Consider the following 13,843-nt stretch of genomic DNA (forward strand, 5'->3'; position numbering starts at 1 on the left):
GGTATTTCTTTTTAAAAGCTTTATAGAATTTTCGTGGCTCCACTGGAGAGTGAGTATTAGTCAGTGGCACCGTAGACCAGGAGTGAATATAACGATCCTTAGAATCAGATGCATTAACATCTCCCTTGCCTACAAAAAAAGCCGGCTTTGCTTGGTACCTCTCAGTTTCAGCAGGGGCCGCAGGTTCCGCGATTTAGGCAGCTTATCCCTTCGGGCCTTGAGGACAAATTGACTGTTGATAAACTTCCTTATGCTGAGAATGGTGAACGTAACTTGTGGGTGGACAATAGTGAAATACTTGTCTATTCTGGTACCCGTGGTCTGTAGTCTTGGTACGAATTTCTGAATGTTGACGCCAGCCTGTTTGATCTTCAGCTGAGGAACACAGATAAGCAGAACTTCATAAATACAGGAGAAAACTTTCAGGTTACTTTTAGAGGAGAAACGTTTACCTCAGACTTAAAATGTACATTGATGATGATGATATTATCCGTTCAGTGGTGTCCGACCCTCGGCGATTCTATAGGAAAGTCTTTGCCGTGTGCCCCTGTCCCTGACTGCTTCTTTTAGTTGATTCTTGGTCATCCCTGTATCGGCTTTGATCGTGTGGAGCCAGCGGATCCTTTGGCGACCACGTTTCCTTTTGCTACTGACCATGCCGAACATTAATGATTTTTCTAGCGAGTCTGATCGCATGGTGTGTCCAAAGTAAGTGAGCTTCAGCTGTAATATCTTGCCTTCTAATGACATAGTTGGTTTGCTCCTCTCTAAAACTATCTTGTTGGTAACTTTGGCTGCCCATGGTATTCACAGCAGTCGTCTCCAACACCATAATTCGAAAGCATCTATTCTCCACCTGTCTTCCTTCTTCAGCGTCCAGCTTTCGCATCCATAGGATGCATATTAAGCCGCCTTATACTGAACCAGACTGTTGGTCTATCAAGAATAGGATTTTCTACTCTGACTGGCAGTGGCCTTCCAGGATCCCAGGTAAAGGTGTTTCAGTTCATCTACTGCCTGGTCCTTTAAAAAAAACACTGAAGATGCTGGGGATTGAAACTGGGACCTTCTGCAAGTAAAGCAGAGGCTGTTCCCCTGAGCCTTAGGCACTCCACAGGAGAATCCTCTATATACTCAGTGCAGCTTCAAGACTAATTTTAAACACCAGAATACTGTAGTATTAAATTCTGTCATACTGTAACTCGAGCATGCCTTAGTGTCAAATTCTGGCATATTGTAACGCGAGCATACTGTAGTGTTAAAAGTCTGGCAGACTATAATTCCAGCATACTGTAATATTAAATTCTGGCATATTGTAGTGTCAAATTCTGGCATACTGTAACTCAAGCATACTGTAGTGTTAAAAGTCTGGCATACTGTAACGCCAGCTTATAGTAGTGTTAAAAGTCTGGCATACTGTAAGGCCAACATACTGTAGTATTAAGAGTCTGGCATACTGTAAGGCCAACATACTGTAGTATTAAGAGTCTGGCATACTGTAAGGCCAACATACTGTAGTATTAAGAGTCTGGCATACTGTAAGGCCAACATACTATACTATTAAGAGTCTGGCATACTGTAACGCCAGCATATAGTAGTGTTAAAAGTCTGGCAGGCAGTAATGCCTGCATACTGTAGTGTTACAGGTTTGGCAGACGGTAACATCGGCATCTTGTGTTAAGAGTCTGGCATACTGTAAGGCCAGCATACTGTAGTGTTAAAAGTCTGGCATGTTGTAACTTGAGAATACTGTATTATTAAAATTCTGGCATATTGTAACTCTAGCATACAGTAGTGTTAAATTCTAGCATACTGTAACTCAAGAATACTGTAGTGTTAAAAATGTAGCATACTGCAGCTCCAGAATACTGTAGTGTTAAATTCTGGCATGCTGTAACTCCAACAAAACAATGTTCTTACATCTTGTGGCGGAACTAGCCCTCTTCTGACTTGTATGCCCAGTTCTGTCCTTGCCCACCTTCTGTTCTGGCTGGTTTCCAACTCCAGGCAGATAAGCGCTGCCACCACCTGGCTAAAGTACAGGGTCAAAGTTGGGAGAGCCATGACCCCCTAGCAGCCTCTTCCACATCTGAGGCCTTGCCTCTCTGGTCTCCCACAGCCCCAGCTCCTGAGCACTGTGGGGGATGAGACACTGCAAGGGTTCACCCCTCTGGGTCTTTCCTTTGCACTTCTGCTAGCATTTCCAAGTTGGGGGAGCACGATGTGGATCAGAAAACCATGGCCCACTTCCAGTTTATAAAAGATTTATTAAAAGAACACGGTTTAAAAACCAAATCTTTAGCACATCACAAAGTTAAGCAAGAGACAAAAGAAACTGGATGAAATCAAGTTTTCTGTCCCTCTGCTAAACATACCCTGTCTGATGTTAAATACTGGGCAGGCACCTTTGCTTAAAGAGGTTCCAAAATTTCATTGCATTGCTCGTATGTCCAAGTTTTTAAATTTTATTTATTTATTTTGAATTTTTATTTCCCGCCACTCCCGGAAACCGGCTCGTGGGTTACACATAATCCATAAATTAAAAACCTCAATATAACCCCATTCAAATATCAGAATAGGACATAAAAATTACAGCATATAATAAGAAGACAGTGGTATAATCCACTATCCATCCCTCCTGTACAACATCCAATCAAATAGGGGAGATGGTAAGAGAGGAGCCATAACCCTTGCCATAAATGACCCTGGCATACTGCTGCTTAGCACCAGGGGGGGGCTGTTCACCTCTTCTCCCAGGGTCCTTCCCTGATGATCAGCAGGTGAACAACCAAGAGCCAAAAGCCTCCCAAAAGATCTCTCTGTTCACAATCCTATATACTTTTCCTGCCCCCTCCCACAGGAAGCCCCTCACCTAGGAATTCTGGGGAGAAGAAACCCTCTCCCTCCATTCCAGGTACCTGCTTCCTGGCCATGTCAATTAACACGTGAAAGGGATGGTGAACTGGGGTTTGGCAGCCCCTCCCCACCCCCCAGCCCAGAGGAACAAACTGCCCTTTTGAAATAACAAGGGAGGCATTTCATCATACACCTTTTTTGTTCTTCCCATCCCTACTGAAGCCTTTAACTAAAAGCACCTCTCCAAAGGGGTAACTTACTGTTTTATCAAACACAACATGGAACGGGAATGTATAGCAAAACGTTCTTTCCTCAACCCAAAGCTTTTCCGGGAAATGTGGTTCAGAGGTAAATATAATGTTTCCTGTGAATCAAAGGCAGACAGAATTCTTTGTGTGAATTAGCATGTTTTATCTTTGCAGTAAGAAATTCCGTTTGGATCAGCTCTGTCTTCCTAATGTGCTAGATTGAGAATAATTAGCACCAAAGCAATATAGAAAGAAAATAAAAGCTGTTTTTTTATATCCCACTTTTTTACCCTAATGGAAGAACTCAAAGTGGCGTATGTATTCATTCTTTTCTCTTCTATATTATCCTCACAACAACCGCCCTGTGAGGTCAGAGATTGAGAGAAAGTGACATCAAATTTCCATTGGCAGCCCGAATATTATGAACATGATATGGTTCTCTTGGTTCTCTTGGTGATTTCCCCCAAGGGAAACCAACTTTGATGTGACTCAAAGAAGGAACTACAGGGTGGCTGTGGATGCTCTGCCCACAGCCAAGATAAGGAGAGTTCCCTATTTTGTCTCTTTTTAATGGACTTAACCAGGTGTGGTCAAACTGGCTCTCCAGATGTCCATAGACTACAGTTCATGGACTAACATTCCAGATACCTGCTTCCTGGCCATTTTCCATGCAACAGTTCCATGGAACTGTAGTCCATGGACATCTGGAGAGCCAGAGTTTGACCCCCCTGGACTAAACAAAACTCTTTAAAAAGTACTGGTTGCTGGATGTGCAGGATCTGGCCTGGCCCAGCCTCCATAACATCTGTCCATAATGTGTGGGAGGAAAAGGGTGGAAAGGGGAGGGGCTGGGCAGCATCAGCAACTGGCACAGACATGGGATAGGTGAACATTGTTCCCATCTCTCACAAGCACTTTCCTGGGGACACCTTCTTTGGGGGCAGTAACTCAGACCCCATAAATTCAGTCCTCCCTAAACTCGGAGGGCAGGTAAAGGAGAGTGAGCCGGAGACTCCCTGTGATCTTGGTGTCTCTAGCTTGCACAGGATCTGTTCTATACACTCCTGAACCTGCACCATTCAAAAGGACCCACCTGTTCAGGAGTGCATAGAACAGAGTTAGAGACAGAAGTGGAAAAATAAATAAAAATCAAAGTCACAGAGGACCTCTCCAGGATGCTCCTCTACATACCCTCCAAGTTCTGTTATTTTGAAGCTGTGTAAACATTTAGCTTGAGCTGAGAGAATCTGTCTGGAAATGTATCCATTCCATGGGGACAGTTGACCTGCCATGAAGAGTCTCAAAGTGGCATACAGTCACCTTTCCCTTCCTCCCCCCACAGCCTTGTGTAATAGATGGGGTTGAGAGAGTTCCCCACAAGGGAAACCAACTTTGATGCAACTCAAAGAAGGAACTACAGGGTGGCCGTGGGTGGGATGCCCATGTGGATGCTCTGCCCACAGTCAAGATAGGGAGACTTGACTGCCCACAGTCAAGATAGGGAGACTGGTAAACCATGAACCAGCTTTCATCATGAGCTTTCCTTTATAAGCTGGTACATGCATCTCTAATGCTTATATCCACTTGGATTTAAGGAGGAACTTATTTACCTCTCTGAAATTTCACAGCCCGTCTCACAATGTCCCAGTAGGATTTCTTTTCTGGGCGGCACAACGTCAGTTCTTCCCTCTCTTTCTGAGGTGCCCCATCCAATGGCTAAAGAGAACATACAGCCATAGAATGGTGGTCATTAAAATAAAACAATTTGCATTGATGATCTGTATTAGCACTTTACATTAGAGCAACCTTGTGGGCGTAGTAGAAGACAGAAAGGGCCGGAACTAGATCTGTTTATTCATCAGTATCACTGCGTGCAGAGATGATGAGACAGTCAATAGACTTTAATGGAGGGTCCCTTGAAATCACAGATGGGGAGGGAAAAGTACAGCTTGCTCAAGGCAGAATATATTGTGCTTATTCATAGGATTGCCATGTCGGAAGTGACTTGACGGCATTTAACACACACATCCTCAATCGATGCCTTTCTTTCTTTTACAACTTCCAAGGAAGGCGATGCTTCAACTGTCCTGGGTCACCATCAATCTCTGCCTCCTGGGAATCCCTTTATATCAGCTTGTCGACTGAGGAACCCCTGCACATCTATCACACCTGGGTATTGTACATCGTCCATGCTAGGGCACCTGCTTATGTAATATGTGCCAGCCAAACTCATTTATCATCACCGTTGTTCCACGTCAATGGACAGTGTAGTCTAGAACAGGGGCAGTCAACCTGTTTGCTGGCAGGGGCTCACAGGAATTGTAATCCATGAACTTCTGGAGGACCACAGGTTGACTACCCCTGCTCTAGAACACGGCCCACCTCTCCCCTGTGATTACACATTGAAGGAGACCAATAATACTCAATAGTCTTCCCTTATGGATTTTCTCCCTAATACACTCCTGGGGGGGGGGGAGTCCCTCTGACCACAGGCTTAACTCTACTTAAAGCAGCTATCAATTACAAATTTCCTCCTAGGGTATACAGTGCTGAGATCCGGATGGTCCTGGCTAGCCCAATCTCAGAATCTAAGCAGGGTTAAATCTGTTTAGTACTTGGATGAGGGACCATCAAGGAAGTCAGGCGATAGCAACCCCCCACTGTTCATCTCTTGCCTTGCAAACCCTGCTGCAACTTGCAGTTTCCATCAATGTGTAGAGCAACTTTTTCCAACTTTTTTTACCATTGAGAAACCCCAGAAGTGATGCAACTGTGCAGACTATAGTTGGGAAGCATAGCTATGTACATGTCCTCCTGGGGACCCTCCCCTTCCTACTCCCTCCAGGCCCATCATTGGCCATGTTGGGGGAAAGAGGTCAACATGACCATATGTAGTCATATCACCAATTTTAATATAAATATATATCAATGAATCAACTCTCACCCATTTGGAAAACTCTTCCAGTGCTTCCACAAAACCCCAGAGTTTCAATAAACCCTGGTTGAGAAAACCTGGTATAGAGTGATGCGGACACTGCCACTGTCCTACCACATACCACTCAGCAAAGTCCTCCTTCCTAAAGAGCCCACCACCAACCAAAGAGCTACAGAAGTTGGAAGAAGGCTGTCTGAGGTTAGATCCATAGCAATGCTTTAGACCAGTGGTCCCCAACCTTTTTATCACCGGGGACCACTCAACGCCGGGGACCACTCAACGCCTTTTACTGAGGCCCGGTGGGGGGGTAGTTTACTCCTCTACTCTCAACCACTGCCCTAACGCTCTCTGATCGCTATGGTAATGTTTAAACATCCCTTCAAAATAAGATACAGACATGCCACAACAATGAAGTGTATTATAAAGGGCTGGGGGGGATGAAGTAAAGGGCTGGGGGGGAGAAGGCGTCCTTTGCGGCCCACCTCTAATTAGTCGAAGGACCACATGTGGTCTGCAGCCCACAGGTTGGGGATAGCTACTTTAGACATCAAAATCTGTGAAAGATTGTGTTGACACAAAACGGCCTTCTAGAGGACTGCTTTCTCTACCTCTTTATCCTTCGAGGAGTCCTCAGATGCTCTCTCCTTGGTTTCGCTCTTTCCCTTTTCCTCATTATGCACAAAAAACACTACATGCTCCTTCTTCCCGGTACGTTCGTCTTCTGTGTTTTGATTCAGAATTTTCAGTGTCACTGTACTGTCAAAGAAATCTCTGGCTACAGCTTCGAGAATTCCTGCGTCCGATAAATAAATAGATTCAGACACCTATATTGGCACAAGATTTGATATACATAAAACAAAACTTAAACCAGAAACAAATTCCGGACATAGACTTACGGACAACCGTAATATGCAATAAATAAATAAATCTTGCCAACAGTGGATAGAGGTGATATATGTCCCATATAAACAGATGCAATGAGTTTTCATGATACCTCACTCTTAGGGTTGGATCCAAACTAAACTTTGTGACTGTCTAAATTGATACCTGTGCACCCTTCCCACTAGGGTTGTGTGCGGTGGTATCCGTAGGGTTATGCGTTGTGACGTGATTTGGACGACACCACGCACAACCCTACTTCCCACTGTAGAGTCCTCTCATGTTGTTCCTTAGGGTTCCTTATCCCCAGGAACATCACTTGGTGGAGATCAGTGGACTGCAGTGGGAGGAGAGAGGCAGCAAAGCTCCATTTTGCTGGTAGGAAATTTAGTGTGGATCCAACCCTTAGTGAAAAACTCTCTTTTCCATTACAGCAATTTATAGCACTTTTGGAAATGTCATGAAGTTGCAAGATTTTGTTCTGGACTCCACATTTGGACCTGCCGCTTGCCAGAGTGAGAGTGTGTAACAGAGATGACCGTTTCCCCACTCCCCCATGGGAAATGGGAACCCAATTTGAAACAAGATCTCGCGACATTTCACCTGGGACAATCTGGGACAGGCCCTTCCTGTCGGAGTAATAGTGAAGCAGGAGCATCCCCTCTGCTCTTTCCACACGAAATGATGGGGCATTCATTTCCTATATAGAAAAACAATCTCAGCCTTTTTTTCTTTCCTTGAGGATAAATGTCATATACAGTTCTTACACCAAACCCCACTTCATGACTGCACTACTGACCTTTTGAGATGGAGCTCTTGGTTAAATAATGAAAAAAACCCCACAAGATTAATGTTCTTAATGTATATTAAGAGTTTCAGCAGATCGGAGAAAAATGAGCAATTTCTATAATGGAAAATCATAGACTGGCTTCTGTGTTCCTTGATTTATCATTTATCATTTATCATTTATCATTTATCATTTATCATTTATCATTTATCATTTATCATTTATCATTTATCATTTATCATTTATTCGATTTATTTCCTGCCACTCCCTACAGGCTCGTGGCGGGTAACAATAGTCTTAAAATCCCCTGTTAAAACCCCCGTTAAAAGACTATAAAAATAGGATAACAATTCTATATCTTGAAGATTTAGGGCAACTTTCATAATGATTTGGTAATTATTTGTTGTTTTATCATTACAACTAAATTTGACACCACAATACAAAATCTATTCTTTGTTTATGCAAGTATGGGGCTTTGCCGCTATGCTGTAAATAAAATTAGTTTTGCATTCACCCTCCACACACCCCCCCCCCACACACACACACTTTTTGTATACCAAACTTTACATGCGATGAACAATTTGAATTCTCTTTTGTGCTCTTTTAGTTGGATCTAACAACAGGCATTACACAACGTTTGGAATTTATCTATAGACCAACACAGTCTTTATTTTTTTTAATACGCGACGGAAATATCCATGCAGTTTGGCCAGTAATATATCCCCAAGACAATATCGTTCACCTGAGCAACAGGGCAGAAAGAGGACAAAACAATAAGTTGGTTTCTATTCCCTGCTTTTCTCTGCCTTAAGGACTCTCAAAGCAGTTTACAAATCACTTCCTTTCCTCTCCCAGCAACAAGCACCTTGTGAGCTAAGTGGAGAGATTTCTGAGAGCTGTGGCTGCCCTGGGGTCATCCAGATAGCTTCATGTGGAGGAATAGGGAAGCAAACCCAGTTCTACAGATTAGAGTCCACCACGTTTAACCACTGCAACACACTGGGGAGGTGAGAAAGGGATGGTGGGGAAGCTATTCAGAGACTGGTAGAAGAAGGACCAAGGCCATGAAGGCAGAAGAAGTATATAGTGATTGGGATGGATCAAAGAGCCCAGCTTGGTCTTCAGATTTCTTTTATACGCAACTGGCATTACCAGATTTGAGGACAAGCAATGGTTGACCTCTAGCCTTAAGCGTTTTGGAAAAAAATAGTAGATTACTCCAGATATTATTGTTGTTGTTGTTGTTGTTGTTGTTTTGTTTGTTTCATCTTGTCTGGAAGGTACTGACGAGTTCAGTGAGTAAACAGAAGTTAGAGTGTCAGGATCTGGGACACCCAGTTTTGAATATTCATACTACCTTACTGGGTGACCTCGAGCCAATCACTCTCAGCTTAGCCTAGCTCAGATGGTTATTGTGAGGAGAAGGGGGAAATGTTGTAAGCCACTTTGGGTCCACGTTCAGGAGAAAAGTGGGGTATAAATGGAGGAAATAAATAAATACCTGGTAGGACAGAGCAAGGTAACTATGAAGGGCATCAAGGTTCTCGATGAATTCAATCAAGTTCCCTCCCAGAGTCCGTAGCATTCTGTCGTACCCGGACATCTTACAGAAACCGAAAAAGTAGTCCCCAAACAGTTTTAGCACTGCCTCTTCTGGCACATCTGAATGGAAATGAGTGAAACATGAGGGTTTTGATCCACAGGCCTTGGGCATGAACAAAATGCATCCACCAAATCTTCTCACAAGACCACATGTCTCTGCTTAACGTCCTAGGAACCTAAAAGGTTGTGCAGCAGAACTATATATTATATATTAAAATACAAATATTAATGACATTAAAATTCATGTGCACATACGAAATTTTAAAACCTCAACATTAGTCACGCACTATTGCACAAATCCGAAGCATACTGACACATGAGACTCATGAGGATATAGGCTGAGAGAGGGCTTCAGTAAGGGTGGAACTCGGAAAGATTTTTATTCCACCTCTCTCTCTCCCGCTCTCTGTCTCTCTCTAGTCAGCCTCATAATCTCTGGCCATGCTGTTTTCTCTCAGGGGCAGGGGGCAAGGAGAGTGTTTCGTGGATTCTAAGAAGCCAGTATCAATCCTGCATTGGGGTGGGTTTGTATATTTTTTTTACAGAGATGGTAGAATTTGTCCTTCCTCTTGAAAAAACAGGGACGATACCTCCAAGTCCTGTTCCCAATATATTACCTTTCTGTCTATGTAGGAATCATTCTAAAAGTGTACTAGAATACTTATTATGACCATCCTTGATGCCACAGATATAAGACTTTTCCCTATTAAAATGTCTTTCGTATCTCTCCAGTCATTAAAGGGCGATTGAGTTGGACAGTTTGACAGCAGATATATATCTTGCAGCAAGGCTGGCTCCAGGTTTTTGTGGACCTACAACAACTTAAACTGCAATCATAAGCAAAAGCACATTCTTCTGAGCACATGAAGTCTAATTCTGCATAGGCTTACACTGTTAGATGATACGGCCCACTTAACAGTAATGGGGTTGCAAAGTACAGGTGTGAAGGAGACTGGACTGTAAAACTGAGAGACAGGCCTAGAGTCTAGCCAAGTCAGAGAGAGTGGAGTGCATCCTATATCATACCACTGAGCAAAATTTGACATCTTCCGCTCCTGAGGAGAATTTCTCTAGCTCAGGTGGTTCCACTGCTGGAAGAAGAGCCAGTTAAGGTAGAAAAAGGCTACCTATATGAGGATGGTTGGATCCACCCTGGTATGTTCTGCCTCAGCCATTGTGCCAGAGTCCCCCAGTACCCTGTGTTAATATAGGTAGCTCCAAGTCAAGATTGTAATTCACTAATTTGTAGGGGTCTCCTTGACTTGTCTAAGCCTGTCCTTGATGGTTTCTGGTGACTGCTATGTCCCATAACTTTTGTGAATACTGAGATGGGGTGGTGGCAGAAGGGGAATTTGGGATTTAGGCTTGGCATGACCTCCCCTCCCACCTCCTCATAAATAGAGCAGCTTTCGGTAGTGGGAGATGGAGGGCAGGGACATCGGGAGCACCCTTCACAATGGTGTGACACTGCTTGAAAGGAAAACATCCACCTCTCTAGGAATCGCTTGATGGTTTTACCACAGATTTTTTTTTGTGATTCCTAGAGAGGTATGATATCACACGTTTCCTTCAAAAGTGATGGCAAAGTATTAGTCCAAGCGCCATTTTAAAAAAATTAATTTTATTATAATTAATAACAGTCAATCAACAGAAATGCCCCACCAAAAACAAAATTCACCACAGCACGACTCTGTAGCTTCATAAACCTTTTGAATCCTGTAGACAATCTCCATTTCATCTATTACATTTCAACTGTTCACCATAATTCCAAGTCACACATTACAACACTAGTTCACATACCTTATAGTCTGAAAATTTCCTTAAGTAATTTGCCAAATCAAGCCAAATTATATTGAAATCCTCAATCTTTTTCTCCCCTTGAATTACTTTAATGTTATTTGTTAACTTTTCCAACATCACAAACTGCCTAATTTTCTTTCGCCAATGATCTAATGAGATATTATCTGCGTTTTTCCAGTTAGTAGCAATTAACATCCTGGCAGCTACAATCAGAAAGTTCACCAATATTTTCTGCTTACATTGAGCATTTTCATTGAGAAATAAATCGAGGAGAACCAACTTGACTGAAGGTTCCAATTTCACTTTTATAATTTTACTAATTTCCAAAAAAATTCTTTTCTCCCTCCACTACTTGTAGTGGTTACAGGAGTTGGGAGCAGGAGATTAGCAGGCTTAGCTTTGGGGGGAACTTATGAATAAATCTCCTAAGAGTACTGACTGACAGTTAAGCATGGGTTGCCTTACGAGTGATGAGAGCTTAAAGGACTTTATTTTACACCAGACTATCAGTATTCTGCACCAGCAAACCAGTAGCTGGTTAGCCAGCAAGGAGACAGGGAGTTCCCAAGGTAGACCCAGATAAAAATACAAATATTTTATATTAAAAACAGCAATCAACTCAATACTTAGTGTCTTGCAGGCTTCCTGGACCAACCGTACAGTGACACCATCGTCGTACACAGTATATGTCATGAAATTGTCTTCGAGCCCAGCTTGAGTCCTGCAAAAAATGTCAAAAAGGTTGTATCTTAGGCTAGGCCATTAGAGAGAACAAACGGTTTACAAGTTGATCTGTAAAATTCAGCTAAACCAGCACCACATTATTTTTTGTAACATTCAAACACTGAATTTCTCCCCAATCAAACACAGGGGACATCAAGGCGATGATAATTAACCCAAAAAAAGAGCAGATGAAAGCTGGCAAAGGACCACTTCTGAAATGTGGCAGAAGGCGGCCATATTGGTCTACAGTGTAATAGCTAGATTATTGCCTTAGAGGGTATGAACTTCCAAAAGTCAAAGCACCCTTCATATTCAGCTAAGCGAACTTTGATTCTTGTAAACTCATACCATCCCCCAAATCTTCTCGCTCTTTATGCTGCTACAGGACTCAAATGTCAATTTAATTTATTGCTGTCTGAGACCAGCATAAAATACCAAAACGGCCAAGAAAAAAAATACAATATAGAAAGGATAACATGGTTAAAATTGTCATCTCATAGTCATTCCAGCAAACACAATTAAAAACAGAACTCAACTGATAGGTTCTTTATTCAACAGTAGTAAGAGAATTAAGTGTCTGAACCAAAGCAGCAGGGAGCAGATTATATGGTGTCTCTCTTCAGCACAAAGTTCACAGTAAAGGGGAATGGGGGATTTAGGCCTATGGTTGAGGCCAGTGCAGAGAGAAGATCTATGCCCCCCCCCCAAAAGGACGGAAGGAAGGTATTTCACCACATTTTAGCAGTGGTGGCCAACAGTTCTCCCCTAGTCCCCAGCAGGTGTAGGTGGGGGGTTAGTTTGGTGCCGCGCTTGCTATTGGACTCTGTATTTCTGTAATTGTTGTAATTTTAGCGGGGTGTTAGGGAACTTGGTATTTTATTTTTATCTTGTAACCCATCATGAGCCGGCTCTGCCGAGAGTGGTGGGAAATAAATCCAAATACTAATACTACTACTACTACTAATAATAATAATAGATGTGCAACTGTCTCCACTCCATCAGCAGTACAAGAGCATTTACGTATTTCTAAAGGCCACTGCTGGAATCTTGTGATAAGTACAGCTAATAAAAGGGCATCAAAACGGGCACTGGAAAAAGACCACCTAAATTTGGGGGAAGCAAAAGTGGAAAGATAGGGGGAGGACTTGAATCTAACTGTTCCTATGAATTATGTACAGTTATACGCAATTTGTAGACATCCTGAGAGTCAAGGAGTTGGATCCCATTAGCTTTTCCATGGGCAAAGAAGAGAGGGGAGAGTCCCCTTGGATCCTGTGTGGAATGGGAGGTGGGAATGACAGTCACTGGGGACTGGGACATGGCAAATGCAGGGAAGGGTCCCATGTGGAAGCCGTATTGCTCTAGCAGCAATGAGGGAACTATACTGTGTAGAAGGACATTCCTGGGTGCAAACTCACATGGGCGAATATAATGTATAAATTATGATCACGGGGAAAAGGTCATAAAAACAGTCAGGGAAGAAATTTCAGCAATGTGCAACCGTGCTCAGGCAGTGATTGTGGAGGTTAACATGATCACAAAGTTGTCCCGATGTTTACCCTCCATGTGAGGGTAGGGATACTTACCTGAGCTTTTCCCATGTCTCTTCACCGAATTTCTCTACAAGGAGAGATTTCAGGCAATTGTTGATGAATCCATACTAGAGTGAGAGAAAGACCTATCAAAATCAAGATTGCTGAACATAGATCAAAAATAAGGAACCGAATTAGAGAAGCTCCCATTGTAGAACATTACATACAAAGGAAACACTCCCCAGATGACTTTCAATTTGTCATTCTTGAAACTGAATCCAAAGAAATATGAGATTTGGAGAGGTTGTTGTTGCAAAAAAAAAAAAAAGCACTTTACATTAAACATCTTATGTTATGTATTATTCAATTTCTAGTCTGCCAACCCCACAAGATGTTTGTTGAACCCCCTTTAACCCCTCTGGGCTCAATAATGAAACTGATTATTCTTGCGCTTTGTAATGCTTGATGATCTTGTATAATT

At 42.7% G+C, this 13,843-nt stretch overlaps 1 protein-coding gene across 1 annotated transcript in view; it reads right to left on the reverse strand.

Moving 5' to 3' along the window:
* Nucleotides 1–13,843, reverse strand: part of LOC143824549 (guanylate cyclase soluble subunit beta-2-like) — a 29,439-nt gene that overhangs the window by 14,532 nt on the left and 1,064 nt on the right. Inside the window, 8 exon segments of the mRNA XM_077311937.1 lie at nt 159–375; nt 3,117–3,220; nt 4,715–4,799; nt 6,621–6,832; nt 7,522–7,618; nt 9,207–9,367; nt 11,734–11,828; nt 13,417–13,490. Coding sequence (XP_077168052.1) covers nt 159–375; nt 3,117–3,220; nt 4,715–4,799; nt 6,621–6,832; nt 7,522–7,618; nt 9,207–9,367; nt 11,734–11,828; nt 13,417–13,490 — 1,045 coding nt within the window.

The sequence above is a fragment of the Paroedura picta genome, chromosome 1 (genome assembly GCF_049243985.1).
Source record: "Paroedura picta isolate Pp20150507F chromosome 1, Ppicta_v3.0, whole genome shotgun sequence".
Lineage (NCBI taxonomy): Eukaryota > Metazoa > Chordata > Lepidosauria > Squamata > Gekkonidae > Paroedura > Paroedura picta.